The sequence below is a fragment of the Lagenorhynchus albirostris genome, chromosome 20 (assembly GCF_949774975.1).
Source record: "Lagenorhynchus albirostris chromosome 20, mLagAlb1.1, whole genome shotgun sequence".
Taxonomy (NCBI): domain Eukaryota; kingdom Metazoa; phylum Chordata; class Mammalia; order Artiodactyla; family Delphinidae; genus Lagenorhynchus; species Lagenorhynchus albirostris.
The window spans coordinates 43110450-43129611 of record NC_083114.1 but is presented as its reverse complement, the minus strand read 5'-3'; the positions used below and the strand labels follow the sequence as shown (position 1 = coordinate 43129611).

The following is a 19162-nucleotide window of genomic DNA, read 5'->3' as shown; positions in this document are numbered from 1 at the left end:
GTCTTACCCACTGGACCACCAAGGAAGTCCCTCTCATAAAATGTTAATAAAGTAATGCTCAAGACTGCCTACAGAGTACACAAATACTGTTTCATATATTGAAATGGAAAATATCTTCCCTGAAACTCTCCTATAAATCTTATGATTATACATAAGATACATAAGATAATCTTATGAGTATATAGACATCGTGATTCTGTCTGTAGCCCAGAGCAAACCCCCGCCTCTTAAAGGCCCAGGTGTTTCAACTGCTCCTTCCCAAGGCCTTTCTCTTAGTTTATTTAACAGCTCTGATGGGGTTTATTAGATCTGCTGTTTGTTCAGTGTCCTCTATGTGCAGTTTACAGTGAGGCCACCTTAATCTCCACACCCTGTGAAATTCCAGAAAGCATTAAATAACCATAACCTAATTTTTCTGTAACTCTCAGAAACAAACAAACACATGTGCTCTAGAGTCAGTTTCTTTCTCTCCTCATTTTCTGTTTGCAATGACCCAGCAGAGAATTCTGGCCAGGTTCCTGGGGCCCTGGCTCGGGGAGTCTGGGCAGAGCCCTGGTCTCCATGCTGCCTCCTTTTAGGTTTTTCTTCCAGCGCATGTGATGATTGCAACCGTACCAGAGAAGGTGTGTTTTATGCCTGCATCATCAGGTACCCTGAAGGGTGGGAAGACCCTACACAATGGTTTGAAATCTCTAAGGCTAGTCCAGGCTGGGAGAGAGACGTGTGTGTCCTTTGGACCCCCTGGTTCAGGGGATGGTTGACCCCCAGGGAGCAGGGAGCATTGGGCTGTGTGTGGTACATAGACACGCACTCACTCACTCAGCAGATACTTACTGAGCATCTGTGATGTGCCAGGCACTGTTCTAGGTGCTGGGGACACAGCAGGAAACAAAGCAAAGTCCTTATCTTCACGAGACTTATACTCTAGTGTGAGAGGCAGGAAATAAGCAAATAAACAAGTAAACATACAGTGTGGGCAGGTAATAATAATCTGTGGGGAATAGTAAATCGGGGAGGGAAGGAGGAAAGCACGAGACGATCTTTGTGTTTCGAGCGGGGAGAACATGTGCAAAGGCCCTGCGATGGGAACGTACTTGGCGTGTCCAGGAAAAGAGCAGAGACCAGAGTAGCTGGAATAGAGGAGATGGGGAGGGGGGTGGTTAGAGATGAGGTCAGAGTGATGGAGGGTCTCGTGGGCCACAGAAAGGACGTCGGCTTTTGCTCTGAGGGAGACAGCAGCTTTGCAGGGTTTGGGGCGGCGAGACGTGATCTGACTTGTCTCTTGAAAGGGGGAGTCATACTGGCTCATTTGTTGAAGGGCTACAAGGGGACATAGACCAGTTAGGAGGCCACGGCCATAACAGGCCAGGGATGACGGCGGATTGAAGCCCTGAGGTAGTGGTGCAGGCGGTGTGGAGGAAGATTCTGGATATGCCAAGAGGATGGGCTGATGGATTAGATGTGGAGTGTGAAAGAAGGAAAATCAAGGATAACTCCAAGATTTGTAGCCCAAGTAGCTGGAAGGATGAAGTTAGTCATTTTATGAGATGAGGAACTTCAGGAGAGAAGCGGGTTTGGAGTGGGAGAATCAGGAATTCATTTTTGGACATGTCAACTTTGAGAAGCCTATTAGACATACACAGAGCAGTTGAAGATCAGAATCTAAAGTTCAAGGGCAAGGTCCAGGCTGGAGATAAAAACTGGGGAGTGGTTGACATAAAACCCCAAGACCAGGGGAGATCAGCTAGGAAGCTGGTGTCAGTAGAGAAGAGAATCCAGGGCTGAGCCCGGGGCCTCCAGCATTGAGAGGCCAGCAAGAGGAGGGGGAGCCTGGGACACAGGAGGGAGGACAGTGACGGCTGAGAAGAGCCAAGGGAAGGGGGGCTCAGCTGTGTCCAGTGATGCTGATGGGCTAGGCCAGATGGGGACCAAGGATTGGCCTTTGGACTTTGGCGACAAGGAGGGCCTGGTAGCCTTCCCAAGGGCAGGTTCTGTGGAATGAGGGGACAGAAGGCTGCCTGGAGCAGCTTCAAGCAGGAATGGGAGCAGGGGGACTAGAGACAGTTCCCACACCTCCCCAGGGAGGTTTCTGAAAAGGGGACAGAGACACAGGGTGGTAATTAGAGATGCGAGTGGAGTCAAGAGGTTATTTTTAAAGCTGGGAGAAATAACAGCGTGTTTGTGGGCTGGTGGGAATGATCCAGTAGAGAAGGGAGGAAACGGCAGCGCAGGAGAGGGAGGGAGGATTGCTGGAGGGACGTCCTTGTCCTTGAGTATGTGGGGGGCGGTGGGACCCCCTGCACAGATGCACAAATGGGAGGGTTGGCCTCAGACATAAGCGTAGTCAGCTCATCCCTGGCGACGGGGGCAGTCAGAGTGTGGGTGCAGATGCTGGAAGGGAGAGGGGTAGTGGGGGGCATGTGGAGGTGATTGAGCGCTTTTATTCTCTCGGTGAAATTCAAGAACAAGGTCAACAGCTGGGGTGAGGATGCAATGGAGGCTCTCAAAAAGTGTTCCCATCCGGCCCATGGTGGGCCTGTGTTCTCCTGGTGGTCACGTCGTCTGCACGCAGGACAGGACTCAGGCCCCGGACGTTCTCCTGGGTGGTGAAGGGTCAGGCCCGTCGTCTAAAGCACCTCTTTCTGCCTCCAGGGCTGTCTAACCCATTCCGGGGGCTTCTGAAGCTGGGCACGGTGGAGCGGCGGGGGGCCATGGGCATCTGGAAGGAACTCTTCTGCGAGCTCTCCCCGCTGGAGTTGCGCCTCTACCTGAGCGGCGAGGAGCGCACCTGCGTGGAGAACTGCTCTCTGCTGCGCTGTGAGTCCGTGGGCCCGGCCCACAGCGACGGCCGCTTCGAGCTGGTCTTCTCGGGCAAGAAGCTGACCCTGCGCTCCTCATGCCGCGATGAAGCCGAGGACTGGCTGGACCGTGTGCGCGAGGCGCTGCAGAAGTGCCGGCGGCCCCAGCAGGAGGAGGAGTGGGTGACCATCCAGTACCCAGACCAGCCCGAGGACCCTCCAGAGGCCCCCCAGGGTGGCCGCCCCTCCCACTCGGACCTGCTCTCGGAGCCTGAAACCCCCCAGGGCCCGCAGTTTGACTGGTCTTCTTCCCAGGTTCCCGAGCCAGACGCTATTAAGGAATCCCTTCTGTACCTGTACACAGACCGGACCTGGATGCCCTGTATCTTCTCCCTGTCCTTGGAGTCTCTGAAGTGCTTCCGCGTGAGAAACAACGAGAAGATGTTAAGTGACAGCCATGGAGTCGAGACCATCCGAGATATCCTGCCGGACACGAGCCTTGGGGGCCCATCCTTCTTCAAAATCATCACGGCCAAGGCCGTCCTGAAGCTGCAGGCCGGGAACGCTGAGGAGGCCGCCCTGTGGAGGGACCTGGTGCGCAAGGTCCTGGCGTCCTACCTGGAGACAGCTGAGGAGGCGGTGACACTCAGTGGGAGTCTGGATGAAAACTGTCAGGAGGTGCTGAAGTTCGCCACGCGGGAGAACGGCTTCCTGCTGCAGTACCTGGTGGCCATCCCCACGGAGAAAGGCCTCGACTCCCAGGGCTGCTTCTGTGCAGGTGCCGACTCGCTGTCCTGCTGCCCCCAGCCTGCTAGCCTCGCTCTGCCCGCGGTGGGGTTCCCACTCTAGGCTCTGCACCCCTTCCTGCTCCCCACGAGTGCCCCCATCCTGCCCCGGGGAAGTTGTAGCAAATGAGGCCGTTCCATGATCACATTGTATTCTTTTGGAGCAGGGGCGTGGTACCCTTCCAAAACATTTTTGCATGCTTTTGCAAGTGGACACAGTTTTTTTTTTTAAATTACAAAGATGGGCTCGTATTACTCAGAGCTGTCCAACAGAACTTTCTGTGATGATGAAAATGTTCTAGATCTGTGCTGTCCAGTACGGTTGCTACAAGCCACATGTGCCTACTGAGTACTTAAAATGTGGCTTCCTAGTGTGGAAGGAACTGAATTTTCAATTTGCTTTAATGTAAATATATTTAAACGTAAATGGGCCCCTGTGGCTCGTGGCCACCGTTTTAGACGGCACAGCTATAACTATTGTTCTGCAACTTGGCTTTTTTCTGCTTAGGAGTATATTATGCGTATTCTTCTACGTCAGTACGTCTGCTCTGTCATTAGCATCGTCAAATCCTGTGCTGGGCCCTGGGCCAGATGCTTTATTTGGATAACTTTGTTTAATCCTCACAACAACCCTGTGGGGGTTTGTCTCTATTTGTAACTGAGGAAACTGAGTCACAGGGCTGGTAAGTACCTGTCCCACGCTCACACAGCGAGTGATGGTGGAGCCCGCAGAGGACCTGATGGTCCCAGAACCTGTGCTCTTTTCCAGGCCCTCACAGGGCCTCTCCGCTCCCTTGCTTTCAAGGCTTCGTGATCTTCTGCTGCTCACGTTCCATTTCTAGCTCTTCTCCCCAACCCAGACACCCACATCCATCACCCTGGGCCCTCCGGGTGAAGTGTGAGGAGCCTGTGGGACGGGAGGCAAAAGCCTGCTTCAGGCATCTAGAGAAGAGTGGTCTGCAGCTGGTGCCCCTGGAGGATGGAGTAGCTAAGCAGAGCAGAGCTTCCCGCAGAAAATATCTTCAAGCTGCTGCTCACCCCTCGCCCCCCACCTGCCAGACCCTAGCACTCACACTTTGCCCTTCAGCACGTGGGCGCCAGTCTCAGGGAGGAGGCGAGGCCTCCGGGGCTGGGAGGAGGGCTCCCTCGCTGGGGACGTGGATGCTGGTGGGTGGCTCTCCCCACGCCTGCCGCCCGCCAGCCTGCCGGCCAAACTGAAACTGGGGAGCTCGGGCCTCCTCTCTGCCTGCGAGCGCAGCTCGGTGGCCGGGCAGACATCAACCTCTGACATCTGGCTTGTATTTCATAGTTTACAGGGCGCTTTCAAAACTCCATTTAAACTTTGTAATAACCCCACAGAAGAGCAAGTAGTAGGGAATTGGAACCTTGCAAAACTTCGGTCAGGATGAGACAGCTAGCATGCAGAAGAACCAGTCCTTCTAGTCCCCGGGAGGTGGAAGGGACTCTTTCCCTGGCCCTGTAGGAGGCAGGGCCTGTGTCAGGATTCGAGCCAGGCCTTTGTTGTGCCCTGGGCACACCCCACTCCTGGTCCCCCCACCTTCCCCCGCCCCCCTGTGGAGGGCCCTCCAGCAGAGGGACTGAAGCTGGCCCTGAACCACTGTCCCGAGGTATCAGGCAGCTGTGGCTTCCAGCTGGCCCCAGGCCATGTCCAGACAGCCCTGCCTCTGGCTGGCTTCCCCACCCACTCCCTGTGGCCAGCCCCATGTCCCCAGCTCCCGCCCTGCTTGGCGAGACCCTGACTCCGTGGCTTCCATTTCTGGGCCGCCATGGAGGAGTGGACCTAGAGGAGGCTGGCACTGTTGTGCAAGCAGTGAAGAGAGGCAGCTGGGAATCAGAGAATGAGGGCTCTACACCAGCCCCACCCAAATCTGACTCCAGCTGTGCCGCTCAATCGTTGTGTGACTGGGCAGGTTTCCTGACCTCTGTGCATCAGCTTCTTCAGCTGTGAAATGCCGCTGATAATCCTTAGCAGTGTTTTGTCGTAAAGATTAATTAATAGGGTTGGTTCTGACTGGTGGGCATAGGAGCGGTGGTGGTTTTCATCTTCGTACTCTCCTTTTTAATCTTTCTATGGATACTTTCCTTAGATAGCGGGCCCTTTCTGCCTTGGCCGCTTCCGGGTCACTCAGGAGCTGACTCCGTCCCCACCGCTGCTCACCCTCTCCCTGTTCTTCTCCCCAGGCTGCTCCCGGCAGATCGGCTTCTCATTTGTACGGCCCAAGCTCTGTGCCTTCTCTGGCCTCTACTACTGTGACATCTGCCATCAAGACGATGCCTCAGTGATCCCGGCCAGGATCATCCACAACTGGGACCTCACCAAGCGCCCGGTGAGTCTGCAGCCCAGCCTGCCGCGGCCGCGCGCGGGGCTGCCGAGCGACAGAGCGGGGGTCGCTCCTCTCTGTGGCTGCTGTTCGTATGTTTGGGGGAGTTTGGCTCTAGGGAAGCCCGGGTCACTAGTTCAGGCCCCATGATGTGGGGGAGTTGACCAAGAAAGTAACTGGGTGCTGGTCTCCAGCCCCTGGACACAGCTCTGTCAGTGCCTACCTTGGTCCTCAGGTGGGAATCTGAGGATGGTTTGCTGCAGCTCCCCATGGTTACAGATAAAACTGTTTAAAGCGCCAACAACTAGATACATAGATGGAAATGACAGATAGGATAGATTAGATATAGATGGTTGGGTGGATGGGTTAGGTGGGTAGATGCGTGCATGGATGGATGGGTAGATCGGTGGGTAGATGTGGATGAGTGGATGGAAGGATGAGTGGGTGGATGGATGGGTGGGTGGATGGGTGGATGGATGGGTGGGTGGATGGGTGGGTGGATGGGTGGGTGGGTGGGTGGATGGATGGGTGGGCTAGCCAGCTGGCTGCACTTTCCCTGGGAGCATTTTTCCATGCATTTTTGTTTTTTACATTTACATCTACTTTTTTTTTCACCATTCAAAATCATCTTTATTCGGTTGTTTAGCCTTTCTTCCCCACCCCCAAGATTACAAGCTCCTGCATCTACTTTTTGTAAAGTTTGGGATTATGCTGGACTCATACTGCTTTATAACGTGCTTTGTTTAGTTAGTATTACATCTTGGGTACTTTTTTATGTTCACCAAATGCTTCCGCATAAGATGTATTCTCTGATCTTTCAGATTTTCCTCTTCAGCTGAGCTTACCCACTTACGTAGCTGTGTTACCATGAGCAGACTATTTAACTTCACTTCCCTCGTCTGTAAAGGGGGATTAATAACAGCGTCTGTCCCCAGGCTGTGTGAGGACCAAAAGAGACAGTACCCACCAGTCACTTAGCTGGTGCCTTACATTAGTGCCCTGAGGCCTCACCTTCTGCCCCTAATTTGCTTGAGGGTCTGCCTCAAGGGGCGCAAACTTGGCTTTCTTCCAAAGGCACAGATTTCTGCTAAGACAAGACACAGAAACACCGGGAAGAGGTTGGGTGCTTCTCTCAAGACCCAGGCCTGCCGGCCGTGCTGTCTCATTATGTGGAGGTGTCTTCACATGTCCCCATCAGAGTCCAGGGAACATGGTTCTCAGAGCCCGTACCACCCTGACCCCCACCCCTCTGGGGGTGAGAACCTTCCAAAGACATTAGCTTCACTTTGGCTTTTTTATTGGTTACCTCATCCCCACCCCTGCCCTCAATGTTAAGTATTTAACTAACTACATGGAGAAAACTAAGCCTCAAGATCACCGCAGATGCGAAGAACCCTCTGCCCATAAAACACCCTCCCTGCTTACAACACCCAGGTGCCTCTGTTGAGCCACCTTCTTTTCACTGCTGTAATTTTGGTACCACTTCCTTTTTCCAACTGGAGAATTCTAACACTTCCCTTGGCATGCCTGAATCCAGCTCTCTCAAAGATCCCGGGCCTGGGAAGGACATGAAAATTCACACTAGAAAGTGGCTGATCGGCGGGTTAAGGGCCCTTTGTCCACTGTTACCACTCTGGCTGACCCACTTGTGCAAGGTCCGGCTGGCACTACTTGGCAGGATGTCAGCCCAGGCCTGGGGCTTCTCTCTTTGTCTGTCTCCTCCACACCCACGGGGGAGGGACAGTCCCTGGGGAGCTCGAAGCCCATGCCTGTCGGCAGAACTTGGCAGTTTTCAGTGCACATTCCTGCGTGGTATTTCATCTGAGCCTCGCCAGAAGCCTGGGGCTGAGTCGTGGGAAGGGCTGGGGAGCAGCAGTTTGACCCGAGTCACGGACTCACCAGGCTTTTGCCAGTGGGCTGCCTATTGGCTGGGGGCTGGTTCCTCAGGGCTCTGGGAAATGGGAAAAGATGGAGTTGTCAGCTGCTGCGGGAGGCGAGAGATGCTGGTGAAGCTGGTGGGGCAGCCCCCAGCCTAACGGTCTCCTGAGGGCCCTGTTACGTCCCCCTGAGCCAGGGGACAGACACCGGGACCCACAGGCGCTCACAGAGTCTGATGGCAGCTCCCCTTTACAGAGGATACGCTTACATGGATTTTCTTTTCATCTAAGCTCAAAATTATCCCATGAGCTAGGTGCTTTTATTTTCCCCATTTTACAGATGAGGAAACTGAGTCACAGAGAGGTTAGGTAAGTTTCATAAGGTCATACAGCTGGGAAGGGGCGAACCAGGAGCCAAAGCCCGACTCCTGAGCACTGCAGGGTGGTTGACGGTGGAGAACATCTCAGCTCCTCCATCCTTATCACGGCAAGGAGGAGACTGCAGGGGAGAGGGGCTCCTCTTCAGCACGTGAGGCAGCCAAGTATGCAGAGACAACACCTCGGTTTAGACGCGGGCTCTGCTTTCTTCCGGTGGCTTGGGTAAGCCACTCTAGCTTCTCTGAGTCTCAGTTTCCTCATGTGTAAAATGGGGATGATGACACCTTCCCTTCTGGGTTGTTGTGAGGATGTGGTCGAGGTCCTTAGCCCAGCGTCTGGCAGATAGTAGGTGCTCAGTAGTTGGCTTTGGCATCAGGGTCAGGGCTGAGGGTAGAACCTTCAAAGTCCTATCACGTGGGAGAGGCCCAGATTGATCACTCAAATCCACATGGAGCCTTGGGGGGCCCTGGTTGGTGCTGCTGGCAGGGGTGGAGGGAGCTCAGGAAACCTCTAGTTAAGCTGTGTCTGATCCGTAGCTTACTGTGGTTGGAGCCTGACTCACACCCGTCACCTGGTTCCTGAGTCGGCCCGGGGTAGTGCCTGTTTCCTTTCGGCAGGAAGGTGGGGGCAGGGACGACAGGAAATAGTGGGAAGGATCTGTGAGGCCCAGGAGGAGAGGCGTGTTGACCGGAGCAGCCCCTCCTCCGTCCCAGGACCGTCAGGAGGGGCAGCAGCTGGTGTCAAGGGGGAAGAGTGGGTTTGGAAGTTAGATAAACTGGGTTCACATCATGACTTGTGCGAGCTGTGGACCTTGGCCAAGTCACTTCCTCTCTCTGAACCTCAGTTTCCTCATCCGTAAAATGAAGATGGTACCACTTCCCTCGGCAGGTGTTGGGAGGCATGACCGAGTGAGTAGGTAACACAGTGCCTGGCCCTCAGGTGCTCACCAGATGGCCCTCCTATCTCACCCTCGCTGCCTGGTGGTGTCCCCAGGTCTGCAGGCAGGCCCTGAAGTTCCTGACGCGGATCCGGGCCCAGCCCCTCATCAACCTGCAGCTGGTGAACGCGTCTCTGTACGAGCACGTGGAGCGGATGCACCTCATCGGTAGGAGCCGGGAGCAGCTGAAGCTCCTGGGGGATTACCTGGGCCTGTGCCGAAGCGGAGCCCTGAAGGAGTTGAGCAAGAGGTGAGCACCCTGGGCGTGCATGGATGCGCACACGCACGCACACACGCGCACACACAAATACGCGCGCACACACATGCACATACACACGCACACGCACAAATGCACATATGCACGCACACAAATACGCACGCACACATGCACACACACAAATGCACATACACACGCACGCACACACACACACAAATACACACGCACGCACGCACGCACACACACACACACACAAATACACATACACACGGGGTCAGTGCAAAAGCAGCTTCTCGGAAGAAATGCCGGGGCTGGGTGGAGAACGCTTTCCCTTTCCATTTAGGAGTGGCTTTTATTTGTGCTTGTATTTGTTTATTCATTCGTTTGACAAATATTTACTGAGAACGTGCTCAGGGTCCATCACTGGGCTTGGGGCATGGGCCCCAGTGCTGAGCAAGGTGGACCTGGGTCCTGCATGGCAGGTGAGTAAGGCAGCACCTTACTGCTGAGTGAGGGCTGGAGGAGGGAGTCGGACGCCCTGGAAGTCCTACTGGAGGGGCGGGGGATCTAACCCAGACTGGAGGAGGGCGGAGTGGGGAAGGCTCCCTGGAGGAACTGACATCCAAGGTGAGACCTGCCAAACGAGTGGGAAAGCGAGGAGATGCAGGAAAGACTGTTCCAGATAGAAGGAGTGGTGTGCTCAGGCTGTGAATGAAGGCCCCATGCGTGGAAGGCAGAACTTTCGGGGGGTGAGGAGGGAAGTAGGGATGTGGTGAGAGGAGGCTGGAGAGGTGAGAAGGGCTGTGTCGCCCTGGCTCCTCTGGTTGCCGCCAGCCGTTCACCCCATGCGGCTTGGCTTTGCTGCTGTGGCAGCATCCGTCCCCAAATCCTCGCAAGAGGACAGGGTTGTGTGGGACCCTTAAGATGCCCTTCAAGAAGCTTCTTGGTACCCAGGGCCTGAAGGGGACCTTCAGTGCTCAGTCGGGGCTGAGGGGTGACACCTTCTGTGGGGCCCTAGGAGGGCAGAGCTCAGGCGATGAGCTGCTGCCGGCTGCCCAGTTGGGCTTCGCTGCTGGGTTTCTGAGGTCTTGGAGCGGCTCACAAGTCCCTCCACTTTCCCCCTGCAGCCACCCCTCCCGACAGCGCTGGCCCAGAGACCGCCTGTCTGACGGGCTCCCTGCTCAGTCCTGGTGCCCGTCGGGGCGGCGCAGGGAGAGACTGCTGCGGGGAGCCCCTCTCCTAGGCAGAGAGCAGAGGCTGGCCCCTCCCAGGCTCCCAGAGCAGCCGGCTGAGCCCTGGTCTCCTCCACAGGGCCCAGAAGGACAGAAAGCCCTTTGGGGGCCACCGTGAGGGACCTGAAAGGCTGCTTCTGGGAAGGCTCTTTCTGTCTCCATAATCAGCTGAGTGCCTGGGTCCCTACTCACTCCCATCCTTCCTGAGATTCCAGGACCCAGGGCTCCAGAGTCTGCCCTCCTGCCCCTCTGTCCAGGTCAAGTGGGACCCTGTCACCCTCCCCGGTCCAGGGTTCTCTGCAGACTGAGAAGACCAGGTGCCCGTAGGGTGGGTCCTGGGTGCCGGCCTCATTCACCCATCCCTGCCGTGCTGAGATTGTTTGGTCAGCAGCCTTACTGGCCTGTCCGGGCTGCCCTGCCTGGGCACTGGGGACAGTCCTGCCTCTTTCTCTGTGGCCCTGCTGTTCCCATCCTTGGGCGGCAGCGCTGCACACGGTGCTCAGGGCCAGGCCTGTGGAAGTCCCATTTCAGAAGCAGCGTGGGGCGGGGGAAAGAGTCCAGGCGCAGCCTCCGCCTGGCCCCAGATCCACTGTGTGACTCAGGGAAGTTGCTTCACTTCTCTGAGCTCCAGCTTTCTTGTCTGTAAAATGGGCCAGTGATCCCTGTGTTGACGTGGCTTCCCAGAGTTGTGGTGAGGGCCACATGAGGGGATCAGTGTCTGGGGTGGGACAGGGACAGGTGGACAAATGGCCCTGGGTCAGGGCGGCGTGTGCCATGAAGAAGGAAGGAAGGGCCAGGGGACCTCCCGGAGGAGGTGGCATCAGTTGAGGGTTTGTGAAGTTCATTTCTTTTGTTCTTTTAAAAAGAAAAAGTGCTTTTCTTTTTCTTCTTTACAAAGATAGTATTCAAATAGTATGAAAGAGAGTCAAGCAGAAAGTTGGGATCCCCCTTCTCTAGTCTGGCCACCATCAGTTCTGTTAGATGCTCCAGACCCCTCTTGGTCCTCACACAGGAGAACAGAGTTGCCACCACACAAACGGCATCATGTGTGTAGTGAACTGGGGTTCAGCAAAAGAAGCAGAGAAGAAAGCAGAAGGGAGGGCCCGCTTTCCTGGCTAAGGGAACCCACGGCATGGAGGCGGGACAGGAGCACGGCTCGCCAGGGCCTTCGGGGGACTCAGGGCAGCCAGGTGGTGGGTCAGGGGCCAGACCTCGAAGGTCCCCTGTGCCACAGCAAAGGCGTCTGGATTTTATGCTGCTGGCATTGGGGAGCTGTTGAGGGGTTTTGAGCAAGGGATGGTCACGTTCAGTCAGGAGTTTAGGAAAGACCAGTTTAGCAGCAGTGGAGCGTGGGTGCTGGTGTAGGAATTGGCCCAGGAGGTGAGGAGGCCTGGACTGAGTCAGCCAGAGTGAAGGGTGAGAGGACGGGAAGGGCTGAGGAGAAACAGGCAGGTTTTGGATGTGGGATCCCCTTTCTCTCAGGGGCCTGCCCTGGCAAAGGGTCTCCTCCCTGACCTCATCTCCCCCAACAGTTGTACGGCCTCACTTGAGGGTATGACAGACCCAGGATAGGTGGCTCGTAGGGAAGGCCCTGGGCCTGGCTGGCCCCCTGGGCTTCCACGACTGTGGGCAGGGGACTCTCCATCCAAATCAGCCCCACCCTTCCTGCCGGCGCAGCAGCAGCCTGTGCACCCCGCACCGCCTGCATTTTCCTGGTGATAAACGGCAGCGTCCTGTTCCCAGAAAGCTGGAAGTTTACTGGGGAGACCAGCACGTTGAGCTGAGTGGCCGCATCCTCACCCCACGCAGCACAGCCTGGCCTGCCTGCCTGCCTGGTGGAACTTGCCATCTCGGCCCCGGGTGGGGTCCCCCCTGGACCACAGCTGAGGCCACGGGGTGGGCAAAGGCAAGCACCCACTCCAGATGCCGCAGGGCCTGGCACCTTCCCGCCTCCAGGTGTCCAGAGCATCCTGGGGCAGGTTCCCACGCTTCCTCAGACTGGGAGAATTCTCCCCCCAACCCCAGTACCAACACAGACACACAGCAAGGCTAGACAAGTTTTTGTACCAGGGGAATTTCTGCAGGTGTTTCCTCTCCATCTCTCAGGATGTGACCCTTGGGATCTGTGCCATTGGTGAGGTGGAAACTAGAGCTGGGCTGGCAGCTGAGCTCTCGTCCTCTGCCTCCCCCACCCTCTGAAATGGGATCTGCTGCACTCAGGACGTGTCTCAGCTCCTCTCCCATGGCACTGAAACCAGATGCTTAAATGTCTGTCCCTCCACTAGACCAGGGGCTACAGGAAGGCAGAGGCCACGTCCTGTGCATTTCTGTCCCCAGCCCTGTCCCTGGTATGTAATAGTGGCAGTAATGACAACAGTTAACACCTACAGGCATTCACTGAGTGGAAAGGATGCAGGCTCTGGAGCCAGACTCCTGCATTTGTTCAGACTCCAGCTCCGCCACTTACTAGCTGTGTGACCACAGGCAAGTTATTTAACCTCTCTGGGCCTCCATTTCCTCTTGCAAAATGGGGGTTATAATAGTGTCAACCTCACAGGAGTCTTGTGAAAATTAAGTGAGTTAATATATATAAAGCTTAGTCCCGTTCCCGGTACCAAGCGTTAGCTTTCCTCATCATCCTCATCATTATTAGTTTTTAAATAGATGTTTATTTTTTTATATCTTCAAATTAAAATTTTTGCAGCTTTATTGAGTATACTTGACAAAATTGTAAGACATTTAAAGTGTATGTTGTGATGATTTGACATATGATTACATTGTGAAAGGATTCCTCCCATCTGGTTAATTAGCATATCCATCATCCTCACATATTTTATATATTTTTATATATATATATACATGGTGTTTGTGTGTGTGTGTGTGTGTGTGTCTGAGAGAGAGAGACAGAGACAGAGAACATTTGAGTTCTACTCTTAGCAAATTTCAATTATGCAGTGCAGTGTTATCAACTGCAGTTAACAATTATTCCTTGTTTACTATGTACGAGGCACTGTACCGGATGCTTTAAATAAATTATTTCATCCTCAGAACAGCGCTCTTTCTCAGGTGAGGAAACCTAAGGTTCAGAGAGGTTAAGTAACTTACCCAAGGTCCCAACAGCTTTTCACCTGGAAGCCCAGGTCCCAAGCCCAGGCGGCTGACTGCTCTGCCCAGGCGGGAGCTGTTTATGCCTGGTCAGCAGCGCTGAGGGAATGAAACCAAACCCAGGTTGCCCGGGTTCCTTCTAAGGAATCTCTTGTGTTTTCTTTGAAGACTCAACCACAGGAATTATCTCTTGGAGTCTCCTCACAAGTACAGTGTCGCGGACCTCCAGCAGGTGAGAATGCCACCCCCCAGACCTCTCTAGAGGGACCTTATTCCTGGAGAAATCAGAAAGGGAGATGATGGGGTGCGGGGAGAGTGCCTGCAGTTTACTGAGGCAAGACAGCCGTCTTCAGCTCTTTGGTAGCTCGGAACGGGTGTCCTGCCATCCACGCTTCCTGGGCAGTGGCTGAGCCCCCAGCGCCCCTGGGACAAGCAGGCACTGCAGCAAAGCCCAGGCTCACAGGGCTCGGCCCCTTCCCTGCGTCTGGACTCCTCCCCGGCAGGGAGGGCAGAGGGAGGGGTGAGGGTTTGGGACGTGCCTTTCCTCAAGGGAGGGTACAGTGGATTCCTCCTTGCGCAAGGGCTGCACGTGCTCGGCCTGATTCCAGGAGGTTTTCTTGCCCAAGTGGAAGGAAACTCCTCTTGGGGTAGGAGTTCTTCAGGCAGGGTGCCGGGAGCAGCAGCAGATCACGTCTTGCAGGCAGCCTCAGGCTCAGCACAGCTGCTTAAAAGGCCTGGTGGCCCACGCTTGCCCTCCACAGATCGCGGACGGGCTGTATGAAGGATTCCTCAAGTCCCTGATAGAGTTTGCCTCCCAGCACGTGTACCACTGCGACCTGTGCACCCAGCGCGGCTTCATCTGCCAGATCTGCCACCACCACGACATCATCTTCCCCTTTGAGTTTGACACCACAGTCAGGTATGCGGACCCTCAGCCAGCCACCCCGCCCCACCCCCATTCCCACCCGGCCCCACGGAGTCCCCGGGCGGCAGGCCCGGTACCCAGAGAGGGCGACAAGACAAGCCCTCACAGGACTCCCTGCCTCCACCGAGCCATCCATGTTTCTGGAGAAGAGGTGGCTGCTGCCTCTTTGAGTTGCGGTGGGAGGACCTCAGTTTCGTCCTCTATGAGCAGGTGGAGGAGGAACTGGATGAGTTTCTGGCCTGGAGTGTTGGCACAGGCCGGGCATAAAGCGGGCACCTGGTGGGTGGTACCTGCCACTGCCTCTGCCCCCGTAATAATTGTTCTTGTCCCCAGTTATTGCTCATTATCAGAAGCCTCTAAATGGAAAAATTCATCCACCAAACCTCCATTCCAATCCATGTGGGAGTGGAAAACGGAACTGGTGGGAGCATTCATTCATTTTCAGTAGGTGTCCCCGGACCCGCATTTGACCTCTGAACAGACGTGGGGCTGAGTTTTTTAAACTGCAGAGTGTTTGAAACATAGGCAAGAAATCGTTTTGTGAGTCTCAGCAGTATTTATAAAAGGGAAATAGAATAGAGAGTATCAGTGTGCATTGCAGGGCTTAGTAAGCACTGTGGCAAGAACCTTTTGTCCCGGAACGGAGGGGCAGCGCCGTGTGCCGTGGGTGGCAGGCCCCCGTCAGGAACACTGACCAGCCTCGAGCCCCGGGAGGCCCGTCGGTCCCAGCAGTGCTTGCTGCTTTCTCCCAGGTGTAGCGAATGCAAGACCGTCTTCCACCAGAGTTGTCAGGCCGTGATGAAGAAGGGCTGCCCCCGCTGTGCCCGCCGGCTCAAGTACCAGCAACAGAGCACGCTCACCTAACCCCATTTCCTGTCCCCACCCGGGACCCGGGGCTCAGCCATCCCAGCTGGTTTGGCCATCAGCCTGGGTCACACTTTCAAGGTGTCACAGATGTCTCCCTTGTCAGGAAGACTCTCAGATGTGACCAGAGCATGAGCCTATGAGAGGGAGCCTTGGGAGCTCTTGATGACACCTCCTGCCCCCCACCCATCTGGAAGCCAGGACACCAGCAAATGCCCCTGTCCGAGGATGCGGGAGGAGAGGGGGCTTTGCACTAATTGGCCTGGATCGCCTCACTGACGCACCATCTCCATTAGGGCTGTTCAAACACTGTGGAAATAAGACTTGGGAAGCATTTTCAATTCCACATTCCTGATTAAAAGGCCTAGTTTTTTTAAGGTGGGTTTTTTCCCTTCATATTTCAACAGAAAATATTTTTTTATTCTTGACCCTCCACAAGTCACCCAAGAAATCCAGCCACTCTCACCCTGAGCAAATGTGCAGGAACCGCTCAGGCCAGGCCTGTAGGCGGGTGGTGGCTGGGTGGACAGGCCCCCTAGGACAGAGCCTGCCAGCTGGCGGGCTCCTTTCCTTCCTCCTTACCGAGCGCTCGCTGCCGACAGCTCCTGTACAACGTGCCAAACCCCCGGGGGGCCAGGCAGGCTCAGTCCTGAGGACCATGTGTTTCCTCTCCCTCTCCTCTCCGCTCCCCGCCCCCTCCTCACCTGAAAAGCCCTTCACTTCCTCCGTGTCGGAGCCCCTGGCTCTCCAATAGCCTGGGGTCTTGGTCCCGCAGGAGGAGGGGAGTGACTCGGAACCAGCACTGTCAGCACTTTGAGCCTTCCTTGGTCCAGGGAAGGGTCGTCATCTAGCCTATCCCTCAGCCCCCTACCCTCCTCACTCCTACCACCGACAAGCAGCCAGACGGGCGGGGGACTGCTGCAGATGCAGGAATGCATCCCCGCCTGACTGACCCCCACCAGGACCGAGGTAGGCTGGGTCCCCACTGTGGAACCCTCAGAACCCTCGTCCTTCCACGAAGAGTGTCAGCCCTGCTACTGAGATGCGCAGGGACACGCAGGAGAGGCCACCCCCGTGGAAGGATGCTCAGCCTCAGTTTACAAAGCCATGGGAGTTCACAGAGCTTTGCTGGACTGGCCCAGGAGGGGCGCTGCCGAGAGACTGGAAAATTTCACTGGAGCATGACTGCCTTTTGAAGGGGTCTTGGGGTGGAGCCTGGAATTGTTTTCAAAGTGATATTTAGACCGTTGGGGTTGGGGGGTGAAATCTGGGCATGATTTCTCTGTTGCTTCCCCCCCACCTCTCCTGGATCCTCAGCCCTGGGGTCTTCTGGCCATCCTATCTGCACTCAGCTTGGATTGGGGGCCTCAGGTGGAGATCCGCCTTCACTGTCAAGATACGAACCTACTCCCACCTCTCCCTTGGGCTGATCTGACTGCTGAGTCACCTGCCCGGCCCTGTGGAGCTGGATAAATTGTGCAATAGAATCGAGGAGGTGGCAGGCGGATGGGGGAGGGGGCTGTCACACAGCTGCTCTGTCCCCATCACGGAAGATGGTGCACACCTGTGCCCAGTGCACCAAAGAAGGTGGATCCTTACCCCCATCCCCACCCCCCATAGCCAGCATTAATGCTCCACCACAGACACAGCCTGATCAGAGCCGTAATTGGTCCAGATCGCTGAGTGGGCCTGGGGTGGGCAGCGCCGCCTGAGCCCAGCCCTGTTTCCTCGGGCCTGTGAGTATATTCGGTATTCCAGAAGGTCCCTAGGAGGCAGCAGGAGGCCCTGGAGGCGCTCACTTTGGTCTGGCGAGGCCTGGCACGCCCCGCTCCCCGCCCTCCCTGAGATCAGTAGCATTAGAGCTGACCCTCCCCCATACCAAAAAGCTGCTGATGCTTTCAGATGAGTTGACTTTTAACACCCTCACCTCCAATGGGAAGCTGATGTGAACCTCGGTAGTGCCCACACTATTTTTAAAATTTCATTTTATGCAATAAACTGTTTCTAGTGAGGGGCCCTGGCCCTGAGAAGTGCTTTGCAATGTACCGAAGGAACTGCTGCGTGTGATTTTTGAATGATTTTGCAGTAAAGACCTGATCTTTCTAACCTGTGGTCTGGTTTCTGAATCTTTTTTTTTTAATATGTAATTCGGTTATTTTATTTGTTTATTTATTTAGGCCGTGCCACCTGGCATGCAGGATCTTAGTTCCCCAGACCAGGGATCGAACCCAGGTCCCCTGCAGTGGAAGCGCAGAGTATTAACCACTGGACCGCCAGGGAAGTCCCTGGTTTCTGAATCTTAATGCTGCCACTGATTGGGGGAGACCACAGGCCCTCAGTTACCATCTGATAGCCGCCTCTGCTCTCTTGTCAGTCAAACCGTAGGCAACGGAGGGCAGGAGGAGGGTGGTTATTGGTAAACATTTGCAAGCAGGGGGCTTGTGTGCCAGGAGTGGGCATGGAGAAGAGGGGAAGTAATTCTTCAGTCTACCCCCGACCCTTGCCTCTCCCCGGCGTCAGCCCCCCTCCCCCACCGTGGGGTAGGATTTCAGGGCCTTTGGGGAGCTTTACTTACATACACTCCTATAACTAATGAAGCTGATGCCTGAAATCCCACCGTGATGGCTTCTTTCCTGTTCCTTAAATGTCAAAGCACAGACTCCTGACGCTGGAACATGTGAAACCATTTTCCACAGGGTTATCCAAGGCAAGAGAAGGGGCTCAGGAAGGAAAGGTTTGTGAGCGGGGCCCGATTCAGGGCTCATGGTTTTAGGGTTCAATGTGGCCTTTACTTGGCTGCCAACTTTCCTCCGACGTTCCAGAAGAAGTCCCAGGGGTGGGGGTGGGGGGCGCCTGCAGTGGGAAGCCCGCCACTGCCCACTGTAAAGACAGAAGAAGGAAACAGACTAATTCCCAGGGAAATCAGGTTGCAGGAAAATGGGACTGAAAGATTCAGGTCTGCAGTTTCCTGTCCTTGAAGATGCCTCTCGGCCTTTGAGGGACCACTCACTCTCCGCCCATTGCACGAGCCCCAGCTTCCGTCAAGGGCAGGTAGTGGTGGGCCCCGCGGAAACCTGAGGGACCTGGTGCGCGGGCTAGAGGAGGCGGGCCCAGAGGAGGGCCAGGAGCACATGACCTGTGTGCTGCCTTTGGACTCAGTCCTCCGTCCTTAGCAAGGCGTTTCTGAGAACACTTGTGTCTCCCTTCCCCCTCCTGCCTAAAGGAGGATGGGGGGAGTGGGGATTGGAGACCTCAATTCAACCCCAAAGAGGAGGACAGCTCACCTCATAATAAAGTTAGTGGTAATAACTAATCTAATGTGTGTTCTTAGAACGTGATCATAACAATACATCTGCTTAGTGCATCTCATTTAATCTTCACAACAATCCTATGAAGTAGGTGTTATAATCCCCAGTTTATAGGAAAGAAAACTGAGATGCAGAGATAAGGTGAGCATCTTGCGTTCAAGCCCCAGGAGCCCGCTCTGAGCTTATCCTACGGACAGATTGGAGGAGGCCCTCCTCCCCCACAAGGATCAAGGCAGGGCAGTGGGGGAAAGGGGTGGGGTAGAGTAGTGGAGGGAAATCTGGCCAGCAGTTGGTGAGAAGGCCTCCTCCCCTCTCATCCCACCATCCTGGTTCTGCTGTCTCCACCTCCGGGAGACCGCCAGGTGTGGCCCAGGATCCCGGGAGGTGCAGGGGA

The 19162-nt window shown here is 55.3% G+C and overlaps 1 protein-coding gene across 6 annotated transcripts in view; it reads left to right on the top strand.

Annotated features, from left to right (window-relative positions):
• Positions 1-17566, top strand: part of PLEKHM1 (pleckstrin homology and RUN domain containing M1) — a 50978-nt gene extending 33412 nt beyond the window's left edge. For 4 of the 6 annotated variants that reach the window (XM_060133169.1, XM_060133166.1, XM_060133167.1 and 1 more), the window contains 6 exons: positions 2653-3576; positions 5786-5931; positions 9174-9367; positions 13840-13903; positions 14433-14590; positions 14930-17566. In XM_060133169.1, coding sequence (XP_059989152.1) covers positions 2653-3576; positions 5786-5931; positions 9174-9367; positions 13840-13903; positions 14433-14590; positions 14930-15044 — 1601 coding nt within the window. In that variant the 3' untranslated portion in view covers positions 15045-17566. The remainder of the gene's footprint in view (positions 1-2652; positions 3577-5785; positions 5932-9173; positions 9368-13839; positions 13904-14432; positions 14591-14929) is intronic. The other 2 variants (XM_060133168.1, XM_060133165.1) reach the window with 1 other exon arrangement.
• The last annotated feature ends 1596 nt before the right edge of the window (positions 17567-19162 follow it).